The sequence below is a fragment of the Lepidochelys kempii genome, chromosome 6, assembly GCF_965140285.1.
Source record: "Lepidochelys kempii isolate rLepKem1 chromosome 6, rLepKem1.hap1, whole genome shotgun sequence".
NCBI lineage: Eukaryota > Metazoa > Chordata > Testudines > Cheloniidae > Lepidochelys > Lepidochelys kempii.
Window position 1 is genome coordinate 105,356,561 of NC_136385.1, and position 20,584 is coordinate 105,377,144.

The following is a 20,584-nucleotide window of genomic DNA, read 5'->3' on the forward strand; positions in this document are numbered from 1 at the left end:
TTTTTCAGAAAGCAGGGGCATTGGCAGAGTAAAGGGGTGAGGGTATGTGTGAAAGGAGGCATTGCTGGAAGAGGGCAGAGCTAAGGTTGATTGGGTATTTCCTGGTTGTCAGAAGCTTGAGGTCTTGCTCATCTGTAGTCTGCAAGGGGGAAGACATACCACCAAGGAATCTTAACTCTGTGTTAATGTTAGCTGCTCTTGGATTTTGTAATTTAATTGAAGCCCACTTTATGATGTGGGATCTTAAAATATTTAACAATTATTTCCAACAGTCTGCTTAAAATGTTGTTAAGCACAGGTTTCAGAGTGGTCACTCAATTACAGACCTAAAAGTCGCAATACTACAACAACAAAAAACTTCAAAAACAGAGTTCAACAAGAAACTGCTGAATTTGAGTTAATTTGTAAACTGGACACCATTAAATTAGGCTTGCATAAAGACTGGGAGTGGATGGGTAGTTTTATTTTGTATAAAACGATTTCCCTATGCTAATTTTTTCCCCCCTACTGTTACTCATACCTTGTCAACTGTTGGAAATGGGCCATCCTAATTATCACTACAAAAGGGGTGTGTGTGTATTTTCCCTCCTGCTGCTGATAGCTCACCTTAACTGATTACTCTTGTTATAGTTGGTATGGCAACACCCATTTTTTCGGGGGGGGGGGGGGGGGGAATACATACACACAATCTCTATCTTCCTACTGCATTTTCCACAGCATGCATCCGCTGAAGTGGGTTTTAGCCCACGAAAGCTTATACTCAAATTTGTTAGTCTCTAAGGTGCCACAAGTACTCCTCATTCTTTTTATTAAAAGCACAGTTTGTTTTATTGATATGTGCACTTCAGTGCCCATTTCTTCCATGACATGCTCTCATTTTCACAAAAACAATGGTCACAGTGTTGACACACCTTCAAGCTGCTTGAACACCAAATAAGGAGTAGCAAAGATTTTTTTCCTTAGAAATCTAAATTTGGATTAGAATTCTTACAAAACTGGTTCCAGCACACTGCCATTCCAACTCAGTAGCATATTATATAGAGCACATCAACAGAGACTAGTGAAATTACACCCAGCAGAGGGAACTGAGAAATTAATCTCCACAGAAAAGCTCCAAGGAGATGGGAATCTGGGATTGATTCTGTTAACCAGAGCTGTTGGTTTATGGGCAAAAAGTCTATATATTTTTTTTTCTTATTTCACTGCACTGGCACTTGCAAAGGTCAAGCTTCACAGCAGGTCTATTTTAGCAAAGGTAGAGCTCCACAGCAAGAACCCTTCTTAGTCTCTCCCTGCTCTTTTAAAATGTAAGAGTTCAAATTCATTGGGATGAATTTAGTCTAATAACTTTGTTTAAAGCTGATCTTTCATTAGCACGCTAAAAGGAAAAGGTTATTAAGAATACAGCAAACAGGATTTTTACAGTCAAGACACATTAACTAGCTACAGTTCTCATGTTACCAATGCCATTTAGCTTAATTTTCCAGAGCGTGCTAGTACAAACAACAATATGTAGGAGCTGTTTGTCTAGAATGTCCACCCACATGGTACTAGGTGTTTTGTTCTGCATCATTGTATAAGCAGTCATGGATGAATGTAATCCAGATCTAAGGAAAAATGGCCACTCTTCTCTCCCACACCCCATGGTGCAACTGATCATTTATCTAATTAATCTGTAATTAATTTCTTTTTCTTCTTCCTCCTCTTTGCTTGTTGTTTTGATATGGTGCTCAGAGCAGATTCTGAATTGCTCACTGGTGAATGAGGGAGTAGTAGCTTTCCAGATTGTGTTGGATATTTAGTCTTCAGAAGGACTTTAAATACTGGTTGTGATAACAAATGTTTCAGCTGTTTTTTCATTCCCTTCAGCATCTTTTGCTTCTGACTCTCTTCTTGCTCATTCAATCGTCCTCCTTGGGGGACAAACCAAAGACAGAATAAGGCTTTATCATGACAGTTAAACAATCTTTTGTACTTCTAAATATAGCAGCCATAAAGATCCAAATCATCTCTCTTCTGCCCCCCTTTAGGGCTCTTAATGTAGCCACCCTGCTTTCCATGGATTTGTGCTTGGGGGTTATCACACCTCCTCTCCATTTTGGGTACCAGCAAGCCAATGAAATTGAGGAGAGAATCTTGACTTCTGAATTGTTTAAGTTTCAATGGGCTGCCCAATTATGAACAGAATAATGGGAAGAAGGATGGTCTAAGTGGTTAAGATGCTAGCCCAGGACTCGAGTGCTGGGTCCAGTTCCCAGCTCTGCCAGACTTCCTGTCTGACTTTAGGCAAGCCACTTAGTTACCATTTGCCCCATATGCAAAATGGGGATGATGGCACTCCCCTACCTCAGAGGGGTGTTGGGGGCAGATGCATCCGATGAAGTGAGCTGTAGCTCACGAAAGCTTATGCTCAGATAAATTTGTTAGTCTCTAGGGTGCCACAAGTACTCCTTTTCTTTTAGCTATGTAGTGACACTCATGCTACAGTCAGTTTAAGCCAAAGATACTCTGCCAACAGCCCTTTGACAGTGCCTCATATTGACTGGGGAGAAGTCGGTCAAAATCAACCACCACCACATGGGGATTTTTAAATTAAATCCAAGAACAGACACATGCATTTAAGGTTTTAATGTTAAGGTGTTTAAAAAAAAAAAACAAATGACCAAAGCAGCACAGAGCTGTGTGAACATAGCTAGAGCTGGTAGAAAAATGAGACTTTTACTGCTGAAAATTTCAACTTTCCATCAAAAAACTGAAAATTTTTAGTCAAAAACCATGAAGTTTTCTGTGTTTGGGTTTTTGATGAGGTTTTCCCCAGAAAGCAGGCACTTTCCATGATTTTTCTCTGTGGAAACCCAATTTTCTGTCCCCCCCGCCCACCCCCCCCCCAAAATGCTGACAATTTTTAACTAATCTTAATTATTGCAGAATAACTACTCTTCTTAGTTGTTTGGTTAGGCATTCTGTCTTTGGCCCAGATCGCTCCATCCGTACCTCCTGGTGTACTGTTGTATAAAATATACAGGGAGAGTTGTGTCCTGCTGCTTGATTACAGGAAAGAGCAGGAAATAGATTCTACACAGTCATAGGGGGGTACAGGGTTACAGAAGCCATCACACTGTCATAGAACAGATGAAACTCTTGCAGGACCTGCTGGGACAGCATGTTCAATTAGGCTAAGCTAGCTGACAGGAGCTCCTGACTTCTTAGCCCAGACCCCTCAGTAATGTGTCAGAAGTGTCACATCTCTCTACCTAAGCTTCCCATCTGTGAAAGTCATTAGCCCAATCTACCCACCTTACAGAGGGGCTGTGAGGATTAGTGCTAATACAGTTTTAAGTGGTATCATCCCACACTCTCCCCTTGACTCCCCTCAGGGTTGAGATATTTCTTCCAGTATGGTTGGACATATGCTAGACACAGTTGCATCTGCAGGGGATGGGGGGGGGGGGGGGGAGGCAGTGAGCCAAGCATACTTGTGAGCAGTTCTACTTGCCTATAAGGACATCATCATCAAGATCAATTTCAAGAGCCTCCGCAGCTTGCTGGAACCAAGAGTTGTGCTGTTTTGCCCGGCTGTTGTAATATTCCACCTTTTCAATCTGCCTTGCTAAATTCACCCGCTCCTGCCACAAAAGCACAGCAATACGTCAGAGAGGAATGTGGGATGGCTGTAGAATCAGCACTTGACAGCATGTGTTAGAACACAGTTAGTGTGCTAATCTTGCAAAGGCAAGGACAAAAACAATCAGAGAAATACATGAAAGAGGCTTTGTCTCCAGCAAGCGATTTACTGTCACAGACAGACGTCGTGTTTGTATGACGTCTAGAACAATGACTCAGATGACTCAGACTTCTAGGCACTATGGTAACACAAATCATAATTCTCAAGTAATGCACAAATGAACACTAACTCTTAGTCTATCTTAGGGAGTGGTGGGGCCATGAATATCAGGACTCTCTTCAGAAGTTAGGAACAAATCAAAAGTCCATTTGCCATTAGTTCCCAACGCAGGTATTAAATAGTACAGTTAACTTACATAACTAAGACTAGATAGAAAATTGTCACTGTTATTGAATAAAATGTAACAGAACAATAAGATTCCCTGCCCAGCTTGCAGACAGTAGTGACTGCAAAAAAGACTGTACAGCGTGCAGGACACGCTGACTGAACTACTACAACTTTACTGAATAGCAAGATGCTACAGTATCTCAGCATCAGACAGCACTGCTGGATGATCAGGGGCTAGGACACTTATGAAATCACAGAGGCAAAATTAAGCTTGAAATCATTAATTAACTGCAATCAACCATTTGTCCTCAGCTCATTACTGGAACCTTTAAATAGCTTTTTATTATTTCCATATAACTTCTTGAGTCCTCTACTTGTCCCTCCATCATTAGTGCTTTGCTAGGGTCCTATCAAGTCTCTTTTGTGCCCAGAGGTTTAGGATTGTTTATAAAATTCAGACAGGACCTAGCTCTTTTTTCATCTTTAGATCCCAATGCTTTTCCCTTGGAGGAAAAGGTCAGTATCACTATCCCAATTTTACAGATGGGGAAGCTGAGGCACGGGGGTGGTGGTGGTAAGTGACATGCCCAAGATCACCCAGCAGGCCACTTACAGACCTGAGCATTGACCCCTGGTATCCTGAGTCCCAGTCCAGTGCCCTATCCAGTAGGTTACACTGCCTCCTTTGTAGATAAAAAAAATTCAAGGGAAGCCATCTCGAGTCAAAGGTGCAAGATAGTGATGGGAGAGATGATAAGAACCAACACTGGCAGTTCCAGCTCTGTTACCAGGACCAGAATAACATTTAATATGGGGTGAGCAACTCTCCCAAACTACACAGACTTCCTGCTGGCCCCCACTTCCAAGCATTTAAACGCTCATTTTGGTAATCAACATCAGTGGCTTTCACCTCATAACATGCCACTTTAAATACACAATCATGAGAACAATCATGCTCAGTAGTGAGTGGTGGGTTAGGCACAATAGCTGAAGCCATGACTGTCTGAAATGTAGCACATACTCCAGCTCAAGCCTACTGGCACTTATGAGTAAAACATTCCATGCAGGGAAAGAAGAGGAAGAGTGGAGGAGACAGATGGTGGATACACCTACCATCCAGCAGTCTGTAGGTTACAGACTGTGAAGTGCTATATAAGCATTAAGTATTACTCTGGAAAGAAAAGCAGAAGCAAACTCATTTCAGAAGCCACACACCAAAGAAAAACTCTTGAGACAAGAACGTTTTTGCCTCACTAGTAATCAAAGAGCTTTTGAGAGGACTGGTTTTTCTGGACATGTTTTAAAGGAGAAAAAACCTGTAGAAACAATTCTGCTTTCTCCTTCCTCTCTTAAAAAGGCTGCATCTAGCAACCCAACCTGCAAGTAGCCTGTAATACGTGGAAGTTCCTGGGTGTCCCATGAGAGCAGTACTGCTGTAGCTGTTGGGCTAGCCAAGTGCCTAGCCCTGGTGGTGTATATGCCAGTCCAGATACTAGGGTAGGAGGGGCATTCACCACATCAACTGAAAAATTGCTTCTTTTTCTCCCATTCTTTTGGGTTGTACAAAGGTCAGCCCCTCCACTGCCGGCCAACTGTCATGCCAGTGTTACAGACAAGCATTATTCTTGTGCCATCACAGCTATTAGAGAATCCTGATGGAGTATGAAGCCACCAAAGCTTAGGGACGGAAGGTGTGGTGAAAGACTTTATTTTATTTTTTTATTGTTTTGCAAAACCTTGCCATTATTTATTATTCCACCCTTCAAGATACACAAAACTTATGTTGTTGTTCAGTAACACAAACAACAGCTCAAAAATGGCATTTGTCAGTCTCTATCAGGGTTCAGTGGTAGCTGTAACATTTGCCAGCATTGTCTGTACTGGGATATTCCAGCAGAGGGTGACCTCAGACTGTGGAAGGGCTGGATGTTGTGGGACCTAAAAGGGGTAGTTAGATATGGTCTAGCAGAATGACCACAGTACTGGGATATAGGAAGCCCAAGTTCCATTTCCTATTCTGCTACTAACTCACTGTATGATTTTGAATAAATCACTTGATTTACTGTTGCCTCAGTTTCCCCATCCATAAAAGAGGGATAATGATACATGCTCACCTCTGTAAAGCATTTCAAGATCTATATATGAGAAATTATACATAATTACACAGAAGTATTAACATTTAACACAGTGAACATTTAAAAAAATCTGTTTGTGTGATGAATGCCTTCCTTAATAGAAGCATTCAGCACATTGCTATTGAAGATGAAAGTTGATTAATTTTGTTTTCAACTCACCTTTTGAAACTCAGACTTATTCTGAAACCTTAATAAAATGTGAAGGGTGTTTCATTAAACATAATACACGAGCAATCACTTGTATTGAAAATGTTTTTTTACCTTGATAGCAAACATGCATTTTGTTTCAACTGGGAAAAATGGAAGCTCTTCATTTTTCTCCAATGTCTTATAAATCTTCCTAAAATTTATCATATCATCAGGGCCGATCAACAGCAAGCTAAGGCCTTCGTTGGCAGCTCGAGCTGTTCTACCGCTTCTGTGCACATAAATCTCAGAAGTGCGTGGAACCTGCAAAAAATCTATAGTTAAAGGGCTCCCATAAATCAAAAGAGTGTATATGAAAGGTAAGGAAATGCTTGCAACATTCAGACTCAGAGATGACAAGCAGGTGTCTGATAAATTGCTTTCATAACATGAACCTTGTTGATAAAGAAAGGAAGTGATTAAGGCACAGAGGTGGGATTCCAGGGACATGTTCTAGACCCAGCTCTGACAGTGACGGCTTGCACAACTTTTGGTGAATCACTCCTATTCCCTGAGCCTGTTTCCCTATGCACAAAGCAAGGCAAAATGATACCCAACCTCAGACATGTTATGAGGTGGGGTCATCTGACTCCTCTGAAGTGGGACCCTGATGCCTAAGTTCAGAGTGTAAATGGGAAAGTGAGAAGAGCCATAGCCATACAGGTAACTTCTTGTACACAAAACTGTCTGTAAACGGCACCCTGACACTTGTGATGGTCACTCTAGAAATGGGTATAATTTATCTTTGTAAAGCTTTCTGAGATCCTTTTAATGCAGAGGGCTATAGAAGCATTAAATACTTGAGGCTTAATTTCTATACTTCTTTACTAGGGACTGAGAAGCACTGTTTTATATTGTAGCCAGGTTTTAGATCAATGAGACCCTGGTTCAAAAAGCAGGCAATAGAAGCTTCAAAAGATTTTTATAACCTGGTAATGGATGACATGCTGCACGTTAGGAATATCCAGACCACGAGCTGCAACATCTGTTGTCAAAAGGACACAGCTGAAATAGAGAAAGTTGGGATACATGTTATTCATTAAACATAAACCTGTAATGTAAACCAGATGCCAGTAAACACGCAGTGTGAATGACCCAAAATTTTGCCAAAAGAATTTGAAGAGCATGCTCATTTTATAACATCTGCTAGGAATATGCCATCTATTTGGAAGTCAAGAAATTGACACCTAAACACCTGATCTAGGGCAATCTTGAAATGTGAAATATTGAAAGGAAAAGAAATAATGTAATTTGTTACTGACTGTGGACCATACACTACTCCCAATGAGGTCAATGGCAAAGCTATCATTAACTTCAATCCTAGCACTAGTGTGCCTTGCTATTCTTTTATTCTCTTCCTATTTCACCAAAGTCAGTGTGAAAAGACCTATTTGATCATTTAATCCAACTTTCTGGCAGTGCAAGTCTGCTCATCCTACAAAACATTTTGCAGCGCTTTGTCCAGTCTAGGTTTAAACGTCTCATTAATTTAATATGATTTTCTACTAATACTGCTGATTCTTTTGAAAAGGTACATGATACGGCTATGACAGCTTTTGCTAGTATGAACACTGCAATGCAGGTTGCAAAACTATTCCTCCTTTATAGACTTCTGTGTTCAAACACTCTGAATTTTCTGAACATAATTCCTTTTGGACTGAAAATTCTTATACTGAATTGCACTTGAGGAAATTGCATTTAGCCAGTTCTGAACTACAAAAGGGTGGGGAAAAAAATACAGTATTTTGAATTCTGACCACTAAATTTTTTTTCATGCAAATATGTCAAACAGATGCATTTTCAAGCAAGCCATTTCACATGTAAATAATCCATAACAAGGGTTAGGGCCTCTGTAAGGATTGATGATAACTGTGTTTTGTTTTGTTTTTAAATGCTACAGGCAACTGAAAAATCATTCACAAGCATTCTCAGTAGGAATCGGCTAAGATTTTAACAAAAGCTCTGTTTTATGATAATGCATTGCATAGCTTACAGTTATAGGGCTCAATACAGTGGGGTAGTTTGGTGAAATTCCTTGACCATTGCTATACAGATGAGACTAGACGATCTAAGGGTCCCTTTTGGCTTTAATAATCTATGAAACTCTGCTCGGTCTGTCATAAACCAAGGATAGTATTGATAGGATGTTCTCCAGCAGGGATGTTTTTATCAAAAGTTTCACTGAAAATACGCACACAAGAGTATGAATTTTGTACTAGTGAAAGGTGCTCAGGTACAAACCCTGGAGACAGAGGCCATCAACTTGAGCATAGGTCAGTCTGGGCAACAGCAATGTGAGCTTCCCCACACAGCTCCTACCTCAATGTCTTCATGTGTGATTCAATCTTTGGCTTCTCTGCCTGAGTCTGTCTACCAGGTTGCCAATCAATTCCAGCTTTGTAGGCATTTTGTTGTTATGGAGATGAACTGAGACAGTCACCTCATATCACAAAGGCCACTGAACAGCCAGCAGATGGTAACAATTTTCAGTTATTACCCCAGCCTGGATTAGATTTGAACTGGTGACCTAGAAGTTGTCAAGAGCTGTGTCCTACAGCCAATCCCTTGAACTAGCCATCATCTCCCCCCACACTCTCCTCCTGTAGTCAACCATTTTTCCTTTTCACACACAGTTTTCCCACAACAGAACAATCAACTTACTTCTCTCTCTCAGCAAACCTTTCCAGGTTTTTTAACCTTTGCTTCTGGTGCATGTTTGCATGCAGAGGCAGGGGGTTACAATCCAGGATTGTGAGGAGCGCACTAAGGCGTTTTATGCAGTCTATACTGTTTGCAAAGACCATGGTTCTTCCTGGGTACTGAAGCAAAAAATAATAGAGGTGATAATCTTTGTCATCCATGTCACAGTGGATCCTGGTTTCGGTCAGAGTCTCTACAGTGCTCTCTTTTCTTGTTAAGTCTATCACTTTAGGTTTGCCCCTTATCCCCACTTTTTCCATTAGCATTTCCAGTTTGGTTTTCTGATCTATTTTTTTAGCATATTTCTTTTGTAAAACTCTTGTGGGAGCCTGATGGACCAAAGTCAGTGTGGCAGAAAACACAAAAGTCTGACGTCGAGGGTTATATTGTGAATCATTTAACATTTCGAGCAACTGAGAGAGTTCTAAGAAATGTCCCCTTTCGACCATTCGGTCTGCTTCGTCAATCACAAGGCACCTGTTGGACACAAGACAGGTACAGTATAGAAGCACAGTGGTTACTTCAGATAAATAGAAATATATTACACTTCAAAAGAACCTTTCTTGCTTTTCCCCATGTAAAACATAAAGGAGGCTAGTATGCATGGGTAATTACAGCAGCTGTTTCTGTTCCTCTCTGAATGGTCAAGGTTCAAAGGCAACAATTAGTTTTTTGCTAATGCGGTTGACATCCCCCATTCTCAATATAATGAATATGAACTTTAATGAGATCTTCTAGCAAAGACATAAGTGCTCCTGCACAGTCAACATTAGTTAATCAGTAAGTAATTAAGCACGTTTGGTGATACTGGATAGTCTTTTCCAAGGATATTAATTCTGAGTAGTTAAGACTAAAAGCCACCTTTACCTGAGCTGCCGGAGATTTGAGAGATGTGAGTGTTTCTCTTTAATTAGCTCCCATAGACGACCTGGGGTTGCAATTACAATTTCTGGCTTCTGGTTCAATACTCGTTCCTGTTTCTGAGCAGCCATTCCACCAACCAGAATTGCAGTTTGAATGCCTAAAACACAAAAGGTTGCATGATGTAAAGACCATGAAGGATTAAGTTTACTTTAGTTACTTCCTGCTGGAAAATATTCTCCACATTTTAGGAAGGAAAACAGACATATTCCATACTATACTGCAGCTTTGGGAAATTATTTAAGAAGTCTTTATCTAGACTGTAAGTTCATTTGGCCAGGTATTGTCTCCTCCTCTTCTCTGTACAACATTAAGCATTACAGTGAAATGCTGATTATAGAAAGAGGCCGAAAGTAAAAGGATACCTCTTGAATTGCACTTGCCTTAAAACAGCAGGAATGATTATTTATATACTAGATAGTTAATACACGTTTTCTTCAGGTTACAAATGCCCACGTAGGAAGGCAACCCACCACTCTTCCTCAGGGTCTAAGCTTTGACATTCTTCCATTCAGAATTAGATATGTTAATATGTCTAATGGGTAAGCAGTCCCTTACACTGTCAGGAGGTCTGCACATAATGAATAAAGTTGAGGGAGGCATGTCTTGCACCTGGATTATGAACTGCCCATTTTAGCAACCAGCCAGTGGAAGTTGTTGACAACTAAAAGTGGCCAGACTAAGCATATGAAGACTTGCTCAAAATCAGTTTAAGCTGACAGGGAAGGACAACACTGGGAGGGATTTTCCTTCCTGCCTCCAAATGCTTTTGCAGCAGTAGCACACACTGGTTGTTAAAACCACCCCAGTCTACTCTGACTACATAGCAACTGTCTCTCACTGGGGTGCAAAGCTGCATTAGCTTTTAACAGAACTGTACTTCCACAAATCGATGTGGTGTTTTAAGGGTAAGAGTTAAAATTAGCCTTCCTTTCAATTACAGGATAGAGGCCAAAGGAACATGTTTTAAAGAAAATACTCCATGCTGCATGTATTCTGGAAGAATAGCAGTATTACTCTAGTCTAATGAATACATAATCATTAATATTAGGAAGGAAAGGTAATTTTTGCTACTTGATCCTCCCTGTCTTACCTCAACTCATTCACATAAGAGTTGTGTGAGCTTCTAATATGTAAAGGAGATGAGGAGGTTTATAATATGCTTTAGTCAAACAGATTATTGGTCTCAAAGCAAGGGGTAACTGGGTGAAAATCTATGGTATGTGTTCTACAGGATTCAAACTAAATGATCTAATGGTTCCTTTGGGCCTTAAAAATCTATGTCATTTCCATGTTGATATATTTAACCCATATCATCAGAAAGTGGTACTTGGGTATCTGTGGCAATGTGACCACTGATTTTAGTGCAGATTTTGTATTTCTAAGTCAACAGTGATAGTAAACATTTGTAGGTGGAAGTTATACTGCACAGCTTTAGGCAACACATTAATGGTAACTTTGCACTTCTACAGTGCTTCCCATCCAAGAATCTCAAATCACATTTCAAACATTCATGCATTAAGCTTCCTAACACCCCTTCCAAGATAAAGGAAGTATCTCCATTTTATGAAGAGGAAACTGAGGTGCACACACAGTCAATAGCAAAGGCTGGAATTAGACCCCAGCTCTCTTGCCTCTGTCTCTCCTACCTGTAAATTTGGCCACGGCATCAATATGATGTTTTACTTGTACAGCTAGTTCCCTTGTGGGAGTCAGCACCAGCCCTAAAAGAGGCCTGTTTTTATTCAAGTCAGCAGCACGTTTGTTGGCACCAAAATCAAATTCTACATTTTCCAGCACCTTCACGCAACCTATTGTGCAAGATTCATCTACATCATCATCACCCCGACTATCTTCATCCTGCTTAGGGTTTAGGTGCTTAGGGTTTGTTTCATTATCACTTTCCCATTCTGGTTTGTCTTCATCATCACAGAGAGGCTCTTCAGTAGCATTGTTGCTTCTGCTTTTTGATTCTTGCCACCGTAGCACAGAGTGGATCATTGGAATTGCAAATGCGAGTGTTTTCCCACTTCCTAAAAGCACCAAACAACAACACAGAAACACAAGCATTACAACTGTTTGCAAAGCAGCAGCAGCCAACTGCAGTTACTAAAGTAAATTAAAAATTACTCTTATTTTATTTATTTCTACGGTATAAGTGCACTTTTTTGATTCTATGAAATTAGAAGTCAAGTCACAGCACCTTGGTTTAAATTCCTATAATAGTGACCTCAAGTAGATACTTTTTGGATGGAGCAGGTATTTTTCCAAGCCCCAGATGGGCAGGCAGAATATACATTTGCTAGGAAAGTAGTTTTAAAAAATTGCAATAGCAGCCAAGGTCTTTTTAAAGAACCGTATACCCTAAAGGAGAATACCATGCCCTAATTGGCTGCTCTGATCAATGTTCTCCAATTAAAGGAATAGCAAATGAGGCCAAGGACAAACTGAAAGCTATTTAAAGGATTAATTTCTATTTTTTCATTATGTGATTTTGCTTATTAACTGAGAAACTAAATGTAACCATTATTTCACTTTTTGTAATAAAAAGACCAATCAATCACTTGACTTAACACAGAGCACAAACTAAGGGGGAAAGATGGAAAAGTGCTCCACTAAATATAATTTCAGGGTTCAACTGTAGATTCACTCATGGCTGGGGCAGCAAACCTTAATAGTATCTGATATGTAAAGGTCATCTCTAGGGGATGCTTTGGCCAAAAACTGAACCTCTTTAGGGGACCAAAAAAATTAAACAAAACTGTTCATCTAGAGATCCTTTTGTAGCTCTTCACAGTCTGCCTGGCACTTAATTATCTTGAGTAGTTTTGTATCATCTGCAAATTTTGCCACCTCACTGTTTACACCTTTTTCCAGATCATTTATGAATACGTTGAATAGTACTGGTCCCAGTACAGACCCCTGGGGGACACCACTATTTACCTCTTTCCATTCTGAAAACTGACCATTTATTCCTTCCCTTTGTTTCCGATCTTTAAACCAGTTACTGATCCTGGAGAGCACCTTCCCTCTTATCCCAAAACAGCTTACTTTGCTTAAGAGCCTTTGATGAGGGACCTTGTCAAAGGCCTTCTGAAATTCTAAGTACATTATGTCCACTGGATCCCCCTTGTCCACGTTTGTTGACCCCCCTCAAAGAATCCTAGTAGATTGGTGAGGCATGATTTCCCTTTACAAAAACCATGTTGATTCTTCCCCAACAAGTCATGTTCATTTATGTGTCTGATGATTCTGTGCCCCAGAACTCCCCACAGCTGATCTCCCTGTGGATATACCTGGCTAACCAATCCCTGCAAGTTCCCTTATGCTGCTGCCAGTAAGGGAAACAGATCAGTGTCTCATCAATCCCTTTCTTCCCTCAGGCCCAACCTTAGCATACTGGATGCTTCAGAGGCAAGCAAATTCCTACTCCATGCACAATACACCAGACCCAATACGTACCAATATGTATAGGTCAACATTGGGAATGGGATAACTAGACTGGAAGTATTACTGGCTGTTCTGCTATGGCAAAGACACAGTGTTCTTCAGGGACAAATTCTGCTCTCATTTACACCTTTGCAACCCCATTGGTTTCAATTGGATTGTATGGGTGTCTAATTATGGCCTACTCTTTAAGAATAATTCAAAATAAGCCTTGTTGATAAGCATGGATGGGGAAGAAGTGGAGGATTTAAAGCTTTGCATGTAGTACTTGTGAACAGGCATAGTATGTAACATAAATGCACTACATTTAATCTTTTCTACATCATAACTATGCATAGTAAACACACCCATTCAATGTGCTGAAGCTTATATGCTCTTCACACCGTTACTGCAATTGTGACAATACACTGCGTGTTTTAAAAGGGAGAACGGGAGATTCAGTGTGCTAATAGAATGGATTTATACCTGTTTCTGCAGCACCAAGAACATCCATATTATCTCTGATTGCAGAAGGCAGGGCTAATGCTTGAATAGGAGTTGGAGCACTAAATCCTAGATAGCTCAAGGCCTGCAGAACCGGCTTAGGAACAAAGAGGTCTTTCCATGCAGACACATCTGTTTTTTGATCAGATGAGGCAGACAGAACTCCTGTGGTCCAATTTTTAACCTTTTTAGAAGACTTTGCAGGTAGAGGAGCTTTCTCAGATGGAAACACTTTCTTTTTCACTTTCTTTTTTTTCTTTTTCTTCGAAGTTTTTTCTGTGGTTGTGGTACCTCCTGATTCACATTCATCTTCCTCATAACCACACAACTTGATAGTGTCTTTAGGCTTGTCCTCCTGATCAATTACCATTTCATCTTGCTCCACTTTAAGGTTATAATTTTTACTTGCCCTTGTTCCCAGCTCTTTCTCTTTCTTTCTCTTTTTTTTCTGGATGGTAGAATCTTCTTCCTCCTCTTCAGAAACACTATCAGATTTTCTCTTCTTTTCTTTTTCTTTTCCAATTTTGGAAGAATTCACCAATTTATAATCTGTAAGCTCCTCAAAACACACTAAATCTCCAAGCTGCTCATCAGCAAACAGATTTGGGTCAATTTCTATGGGTTTCCATTTTCCTACTACTTTGATACCCTTTTGTTTCAATTTAAAAGAAGTCTTAAACTTATTTCTTGTCTTCATGATTATCTAAAAAAAATCGGAAAATAAACCATTGTAAGCCACCAGAACAAAACAGTGACAGTCAAGTTAACATACCCATAAACGCTGGAGTGCATTTGTGTAAATCTGATAGGCTATGTCTGTTGCAGCTAACTGCAGTTTGTCTCTGGATTCTAGCCTATTAGCCTTATTGACTGACTTTCACTGTGCTGGATTGGGCCCTCTGTTTGGTTTCTGCACTTTTAAAAACACTTGCAACTCTAACCTCACACAGCTATTTGAGAAATGAATTTTAATTACTTAAATTGCATTTGAAATGACAGGCCTATTTTAAATTATTTGTCAGGCTCCTGTTGAAAAATGGATGAGATAGCTAAGCAATATCAAAGCCCCGATGCCAGACTGTCAAACCAGCTTCTGTTGTGCTTCTTTTTATTAATTTGACATTTTTAGAATTTAGTGCTGAAAACTCTTCTGAGGGTCACACAAAATGGAAAGTAGGCTGCAGCCTGATATTGGGGTTCCTCTACTGCTGTTTCATAAATAACATCCTTTTTACTAGAATGCTGTTCATTTACGGTAGGCTCATTTATGACCACAGTTAACTATTTGAATGTTTTATGTCCCCTTGAGATAAAGTGATTTATCTCACTAAAACAGCATACTGGGCAGGACACTATGCTCTACTTTAAAGAGAGAATCCTGTACCCCTCCCTTCCAGTTCCTCTGAAGAGCTGCCTTTCCTTTAGCAAAATGGAGTGGGGGTATTCTGAACACACGGCAACCGGATCTAGTTATTGAAATGAGAGCTGCATAATTTGTGGAGGATTCCTTCCCTTCTCCAACTCTCAGAAAGTACCCCACACACACACTACAAAATAAGCATGTATGTGAGCAGTTTCCCCTTGTGTATGTGCTTAAGTTTTATTGCTGGTTTTGAAAGTTTGACCCTCAACATCTTGATCTGGAGGGCAACTACTGCACCATTATATTATTAGAAAGTATGTACCAGTTAAATGCTAAGTTCAACTATACTGTATGTTGGTTAAAAGAAAAGGAGTACTTGTGGCACCTTAGAGACTAACCAATTTATTTGAGCATGAGCTTTCGTGAGCTACAGCTCACTTCATCAGATGTTGAACATCTGATGAAGTGAGCTGTAGCTCACGAAAGCTCATGCTCAAATAAATTGGTTAGTCTCTAAGGTGCCACAAGTACTCCTTTTCTTTTTGCGAATACAGACTAACACGGCTGTTCCTCTGAAACCTGTATGTTGGTTAGATCACTGAGGTGATGAAGAATGGCTTTGGAACGTGAAAAGTCACTGGGTAATGCTTTTATTTAGGGGATAGAGAGGCAAAAAGATCTGGGAAGCTGGCAGGTGGAAGGAAGCACTGGGCAGCATTGGAGGCAGCCAACGGCTGTTGCGTTGACATCTTCCCACAGGGTAGATCTGAGCACGGCTTCTGCCCTGCTTTAACTATATAATTTGAGGAAGTGTCAGAGCCCCTGGTGTGAATGCCCCCGTATAAACGTGTTCACACTATAGCGTTGTACCCCTTTAACTGTGTCCACTGCCACGCCAATGTACAGGGGGAAGCATTGGCTGGAGACAAAAACAGGACAGCACTGCACGCTACACACGCCCGCCCCAGGCCCTGATCTGCCGCTAGGGAGAAGTCGCTACTCACAGCGGTCACTCAGGCTGCTTCTCAGGGCGCCGGACAACAGCAGCTCAGCGCCCACCGGCCTGAGGGCGAGCGGTGGGTCCCCCGCTCTCGGCGATGGGGGCTGGGCGCAGGAGCCGAACGCGGGCAGATTTAGAAGGGGGAGGGGCGGCGGCGTGAAGGAGCCGGGCGAACGGCCTCCTCGCGTGGGGAGCTGGGCAGTGCCCACGAGCCCGGCCGCCGGGAAGGGAGCAGGGCTGCCCTTTACCCCCCGCCTGCCGGGCTGGGCATCCCCTGGGGTCCCGGCGTCCCCCGGCCCGCTCTCCCCACCAGGCCGGACGCCCTCACGCCTGCGTCTCCCTCCGGCTTCTGGGCCCGTTCTCTTCTCCCCGCCCCCCCCCCGAACGCCGCAGGCAGGTCGGAGCAGGAGCGGCTGCCACCGGCCGTGCCCTAAGCCTCGCCCCAGCTGCCTCCCGCGACCCCGAGCGGGCCCTCACCGTCACCGCCACCGCCTGCTGCTGCTACTCTCCGCTGCAGGAGCCCGTCGCGCTCTACCACGTGAGGACACAGCCGGGCGCGGCCATGACAGCCGTGACGTCACTGCCCTGCGCCCGCCCCGCTTCAAACCGGCGGGAGGGGGGGGGGAGTTCGCAGCCTGGTGAGGGTGTCCGGGCCAGGCCGCGGGGTTGGGCCTGGTGAGGGTGTCCGGGCCAGGCCGCGGGGTTGAAGGGAACTGGGCATGCGCCAGGGGAGAGACAAGGAGGATGAGGTGATATATTTTATTGGGCCAGCTTCAGTTGGGGGTGGGTACAAGCGTTTGATCTGCCCAGGGCTCATCTGTAGGTCTGGAGAAGGACTTTGGCCTGTGTGTTACAACTTGTGGTTATGAGCCATGAAACCAGCATCTTGCTTGAGTTCATGATTTTTAGTGTCCAACAGAGTTATGAATTTAAGTTCCTAGTTTTGCCTTTTGGAAGTGATGTGTAGGTTTGCAGACCACAGTTTGAGAACCTCTGCAATAGAAGACATTTTTGTGTGTGTCTGTATTGTTACAAAAAGAACAGGAGGACTTGTGGCACCTTAGAGACTAACCAATTTATTTGAGCATAAGCTTTCGTGAGCTACAACTCACTTGAGCTGTAGCTCATGAAAGCTCATGCTCAAATAAATTGGTTAGTCTCTAAGGTGCCACAAGTCCTCCTGTTCTTTTTGCGAATACAGACTAACACGGCTGTTACTCTGAAACCTGTATTGTTACAGATACACTTGCTGACATTTATTTTTAAATAAATTACCAAAATAATTGAAATTGGTGTGATTATATAGTGTTATTTTGACATAAATTCTGCACACAATATTTTAAAATTCTGCAAAATTTTTAAATTTTTGGCATGGAATTTTTAATTTTTGGCACAGAATTCTCCCAGGAGTATTTACTCCAAAGATATCCACAGAGCAGTGGACTGAGATTCTCAATGTCCACCAAGAATGTAGTTACACAGCTCCTATTAACTTCAGTGGGGACTGTGTGACTAAACCCTTTAGTCAGCTATGACAGTCTCAACTGGGAGGCTTGGACCAAATAATGCTTTGTCCGAAGCAATGAAGAGCTGGTGCAAAGCCTGAACTTGAGTTGAATGTGTGATCTAATGACACCAACCATAAAGAAATAGGGTTGAGGATAAGAGTAGAATAAGGGGTCTGGAGAAGTAGCAGGGAAGAAGGGTTCAGGTTGCCTACTTTGCCAGCTGCCAGTGTGGAAAAATATTATCTTGGTAGTAGATGACGTCTTATGCATGCTGATTAATGAATGTGTAGGCAGCCAGTTGTTGGAAAAACACTCTAGTAGTGACTGTAGGGCAGGTCAGTTTACAGGCTATGTACATTGGTAGGAAAGTCTTTGTGATTCAATAATTTCTAGTTTCAGAGATGCTGTCTACAAGGCATATCCATCTACAGTGAACAAACATACGGATTATAACAATTACAGAACACTTGTGCTGACCTCTTCTGTTCTTATGTGAATGCTCTCATATTACCTACGTTCTCAGGGTGAGATTTCCAGTCATTCATCATTTAGTTAATTTCATTCATACTTGATGGGTATAAATGTAGATGAGGATTATTTACACACCACCTTTGAAGTTTAGCTCTTTTTGAATTATTGTTTACATAGGGGTGGGAAAACTTAGTGCAGCTGGTTAAATATTTTTTCTACATCATCATAACTCAAACAGCTGATGGCATTTTGTAGAGAGGGATCAGTTGTAAAATTTGGACACATTTAAAAAAAAACGGGAGAGGAAGAATGAGGGGAAGTTTGAGATCTGAAGTATTGATTCAGCTTATCTTCAGTTTAAATATAAATATCTTCAGTAAAGAAGTGTGACAAGAAAAATTATGAAAGTATATTGATTTTTTTTTAAACTTGCCTGTTATCTTTGAAAGTATTTCCCAGTATGATGGTCTATGTAGTAGGAGGAGAGCCTGAGACATATGCCCTTGTAGTAGAGGCCTGGCATGAGGCAGGACCTGCTCACAGAATTTGGCAAGAACAGGGCTGATATTGAAGAAATATATATTCCTAAGAAGTGCTAGTCACAGAGTGCTCATGCAAACACATCCCAATATTAAATGGTATCAGAACATCCCAATATCAACGATGGTACAAAAACATTACCCAAGGATAACAGAAACACACTGACGCCTCCTAAAAGATAAGGCCAGGATGACAGTACATAGTAGAGATGTTTTCATTGAACCAACATGTACAAAATGATGGGTAATAACTAGCAATGGCAGGGGGAAGTAACTAACTAACTATGTCAAAGAGGCAGTACTAACTTGTTTGTATGGGGGTATAAAAATGTATTTCAGAGGGAGTATCTTGTCAGGGCTTGTCTGGGAGGAATGGAAAGTCCCACCATTCACTGAGCTGATCCATTGTTATGGGCACACATGTATTAGTGGTCCTGTAAAGCCTACAGGATAATAGTACCATGCTTTGTCAACAATAAACCTGCCTGCGTGCCTTCGTCCCTTAACGGGTCTTGTGGTCATTGGGTGGTTTGCTTGAGGTCTGCTGTGCCAGCTGTCTGTGCAGGGCTGGGGTGGCACACAGTGGGAACACACCCATGCAGCCAAACCTCTATCAACATTTAACCACAGTCTAAGAGAGAGGCTATTGTGTAGTCTTGTAGTAACAGGACAAATGGGGGAGAGGGTAGAGAGAAACAAGAACATTTTACCCAGGTTATCATTTAACTATGGCATACCCGTAAGCCTCTGCACCACACCACATGTAAACTTAAGGCAGTTGTAAGAGGGGTGGTTTGTTTTTTTCAGCTGACACCCCAAAGTTGCAGTTTTCTCCCTCAGGATATGATTTAATGCAATCGCTGGGAAATTAGAAGAAATGTGGTAGTGTAGGCACACCATAGTCTCCAATTCAGGAAAGCGTGTAGACATGTGCTTAACTTTTAACCATGTTCTTATGTTTTCCTGAATCAAGGCCTTAGATACTGTGGTGGTAGGTGCTATGTAACTACCTAAAATAATCTGCAGGATACAAGCCACTGTCTTCACTTAAAGTTTCCAGTCCAGTGGAGAGAATAGGCCAGTGCAAGGACAGTACAGGTTTTCCCGCACCACTTAGCAAACATGCCTTGATCTAGATCTGAAGAGAACGCCCCTGAGTAGGAAAGGACACTTCGGACTCCGTCCCTATTCAGTCGTTTGGCTTTTCCACTGAGATCGCCAACAAGACTGCTGGTTAATTTTAGTTGTGATGATGGAATTTGTGATGGGGCACCTGCTTACTGAGTTGAGGCCACCAAATTACTTCTCATAGTTGGAGAGTAACAGTTGCTGTTCACTATCAATTTAGGTGAGAATGAAAAGGAAATATACCATTTAAACAACCATTTAAACAGCTTGCAATTCAGTCTGGCTTATTTTTAGTAATAAAGCTAAACTGGGGGCAAGAAAAAGACACCCCTTTTTCTGATCAGGTACAGTCTGCATCTGTCAAAAGCCTGTGAGCACCTAAGGTGCTGTCTGCATAAATAGGAAGTAGCTCTGATGCAGTACTGCAATACAGCAGAGAAAGCCATATGCAAATCTGTTTATCTTTGGTATTTTTATTATGTAAGAAGCTTTTCAAAACCCACAGTGTGTGTGCGTGTGTGTATAATATTTAAAAAACCTTCCATCCACCATTAAGAAAGCATGCATAAAGGGCTCTTTGGATCTAGTATCTAACATCAGCAATACTATGAGTGTAAATGTCACCAGAACCGCTCCTGCAACGACAGCCGTGTTATTTGCGCTTACTTTTCTATTACTCAGTTCTTTACCT

The 20,584-nt window shown here is 41.6% G+C and overlaps 1 protein-coding gene and 1 long non-coding RNA gene across 6 annotated transcripts in view; one reads left to right on the forward strand and one right to left on the reverse strand.

Moving 5' to 3' along the window:
• Positions 1-16,852, reverse strand: DDX24 (DEAD-box helicase 24). Of its 3 annotated transcripts, none has more exons than XM_073349532.2 (9): positions 16,725-16,852; positions 13,867-14,587; positions 11,604-11,987; positions 9,901-10,054; positions 8,995-9,510; positions 7,263-7,338; positions 6,409-6,597; positions 3,497-3,626; positions 4-1,913 (listed from the first exon to the last, which is right to left on the reverse strand). In XM_073349532.2, exons 2-9 carry the CDS (start codon positions 14,579-14,581, stop codon positions 1,669-1,671), a joined length of 2,409 nt encoding a protein of 802 aa, XP_073205633.1. In that variant the 5' UTR covers positions 14,582-14,587; positions 16,725-16,852; the 3' UTR covers positions 4-1,668. The 3 variants fall into 3 exon arrangements, with proteins under 3 accessions (XP_073205635.1, XP_073205633.1, XP_073205634.1); XM_073349533.2 differs by lacking the exon at positions 16,725-16,852 and adding an exon at positions 16,252-16,681; XM_073349534.2 differs by lacking the exon at positions 11,604-11,987 and having other exon boundaries at positions 1-1,913.
• Positions 16,138-20,584, forward strand: part of LOC140913335 (uncharacterized) — a 12,447-nt gene continuing 8,000 nt past the window's right edge. The window contains exons 1-2 of one of the 3 annotated variants that reach the window (XR_012159545.2): positions 16,138-16,785; positions 18,149-18,279. This is a non-coding gene — a long non-coding RNA (uncharacterized LOC140913335). Of the gene's footprint in view, positions 16,786-16,871; positions 16,997-18,148; positions 18,280-20,584 lie in introns of those variants that run through there. The other 2 variants (XR_012159543.1, XR_012159544.1) reach the window with 2 other exon arrangements.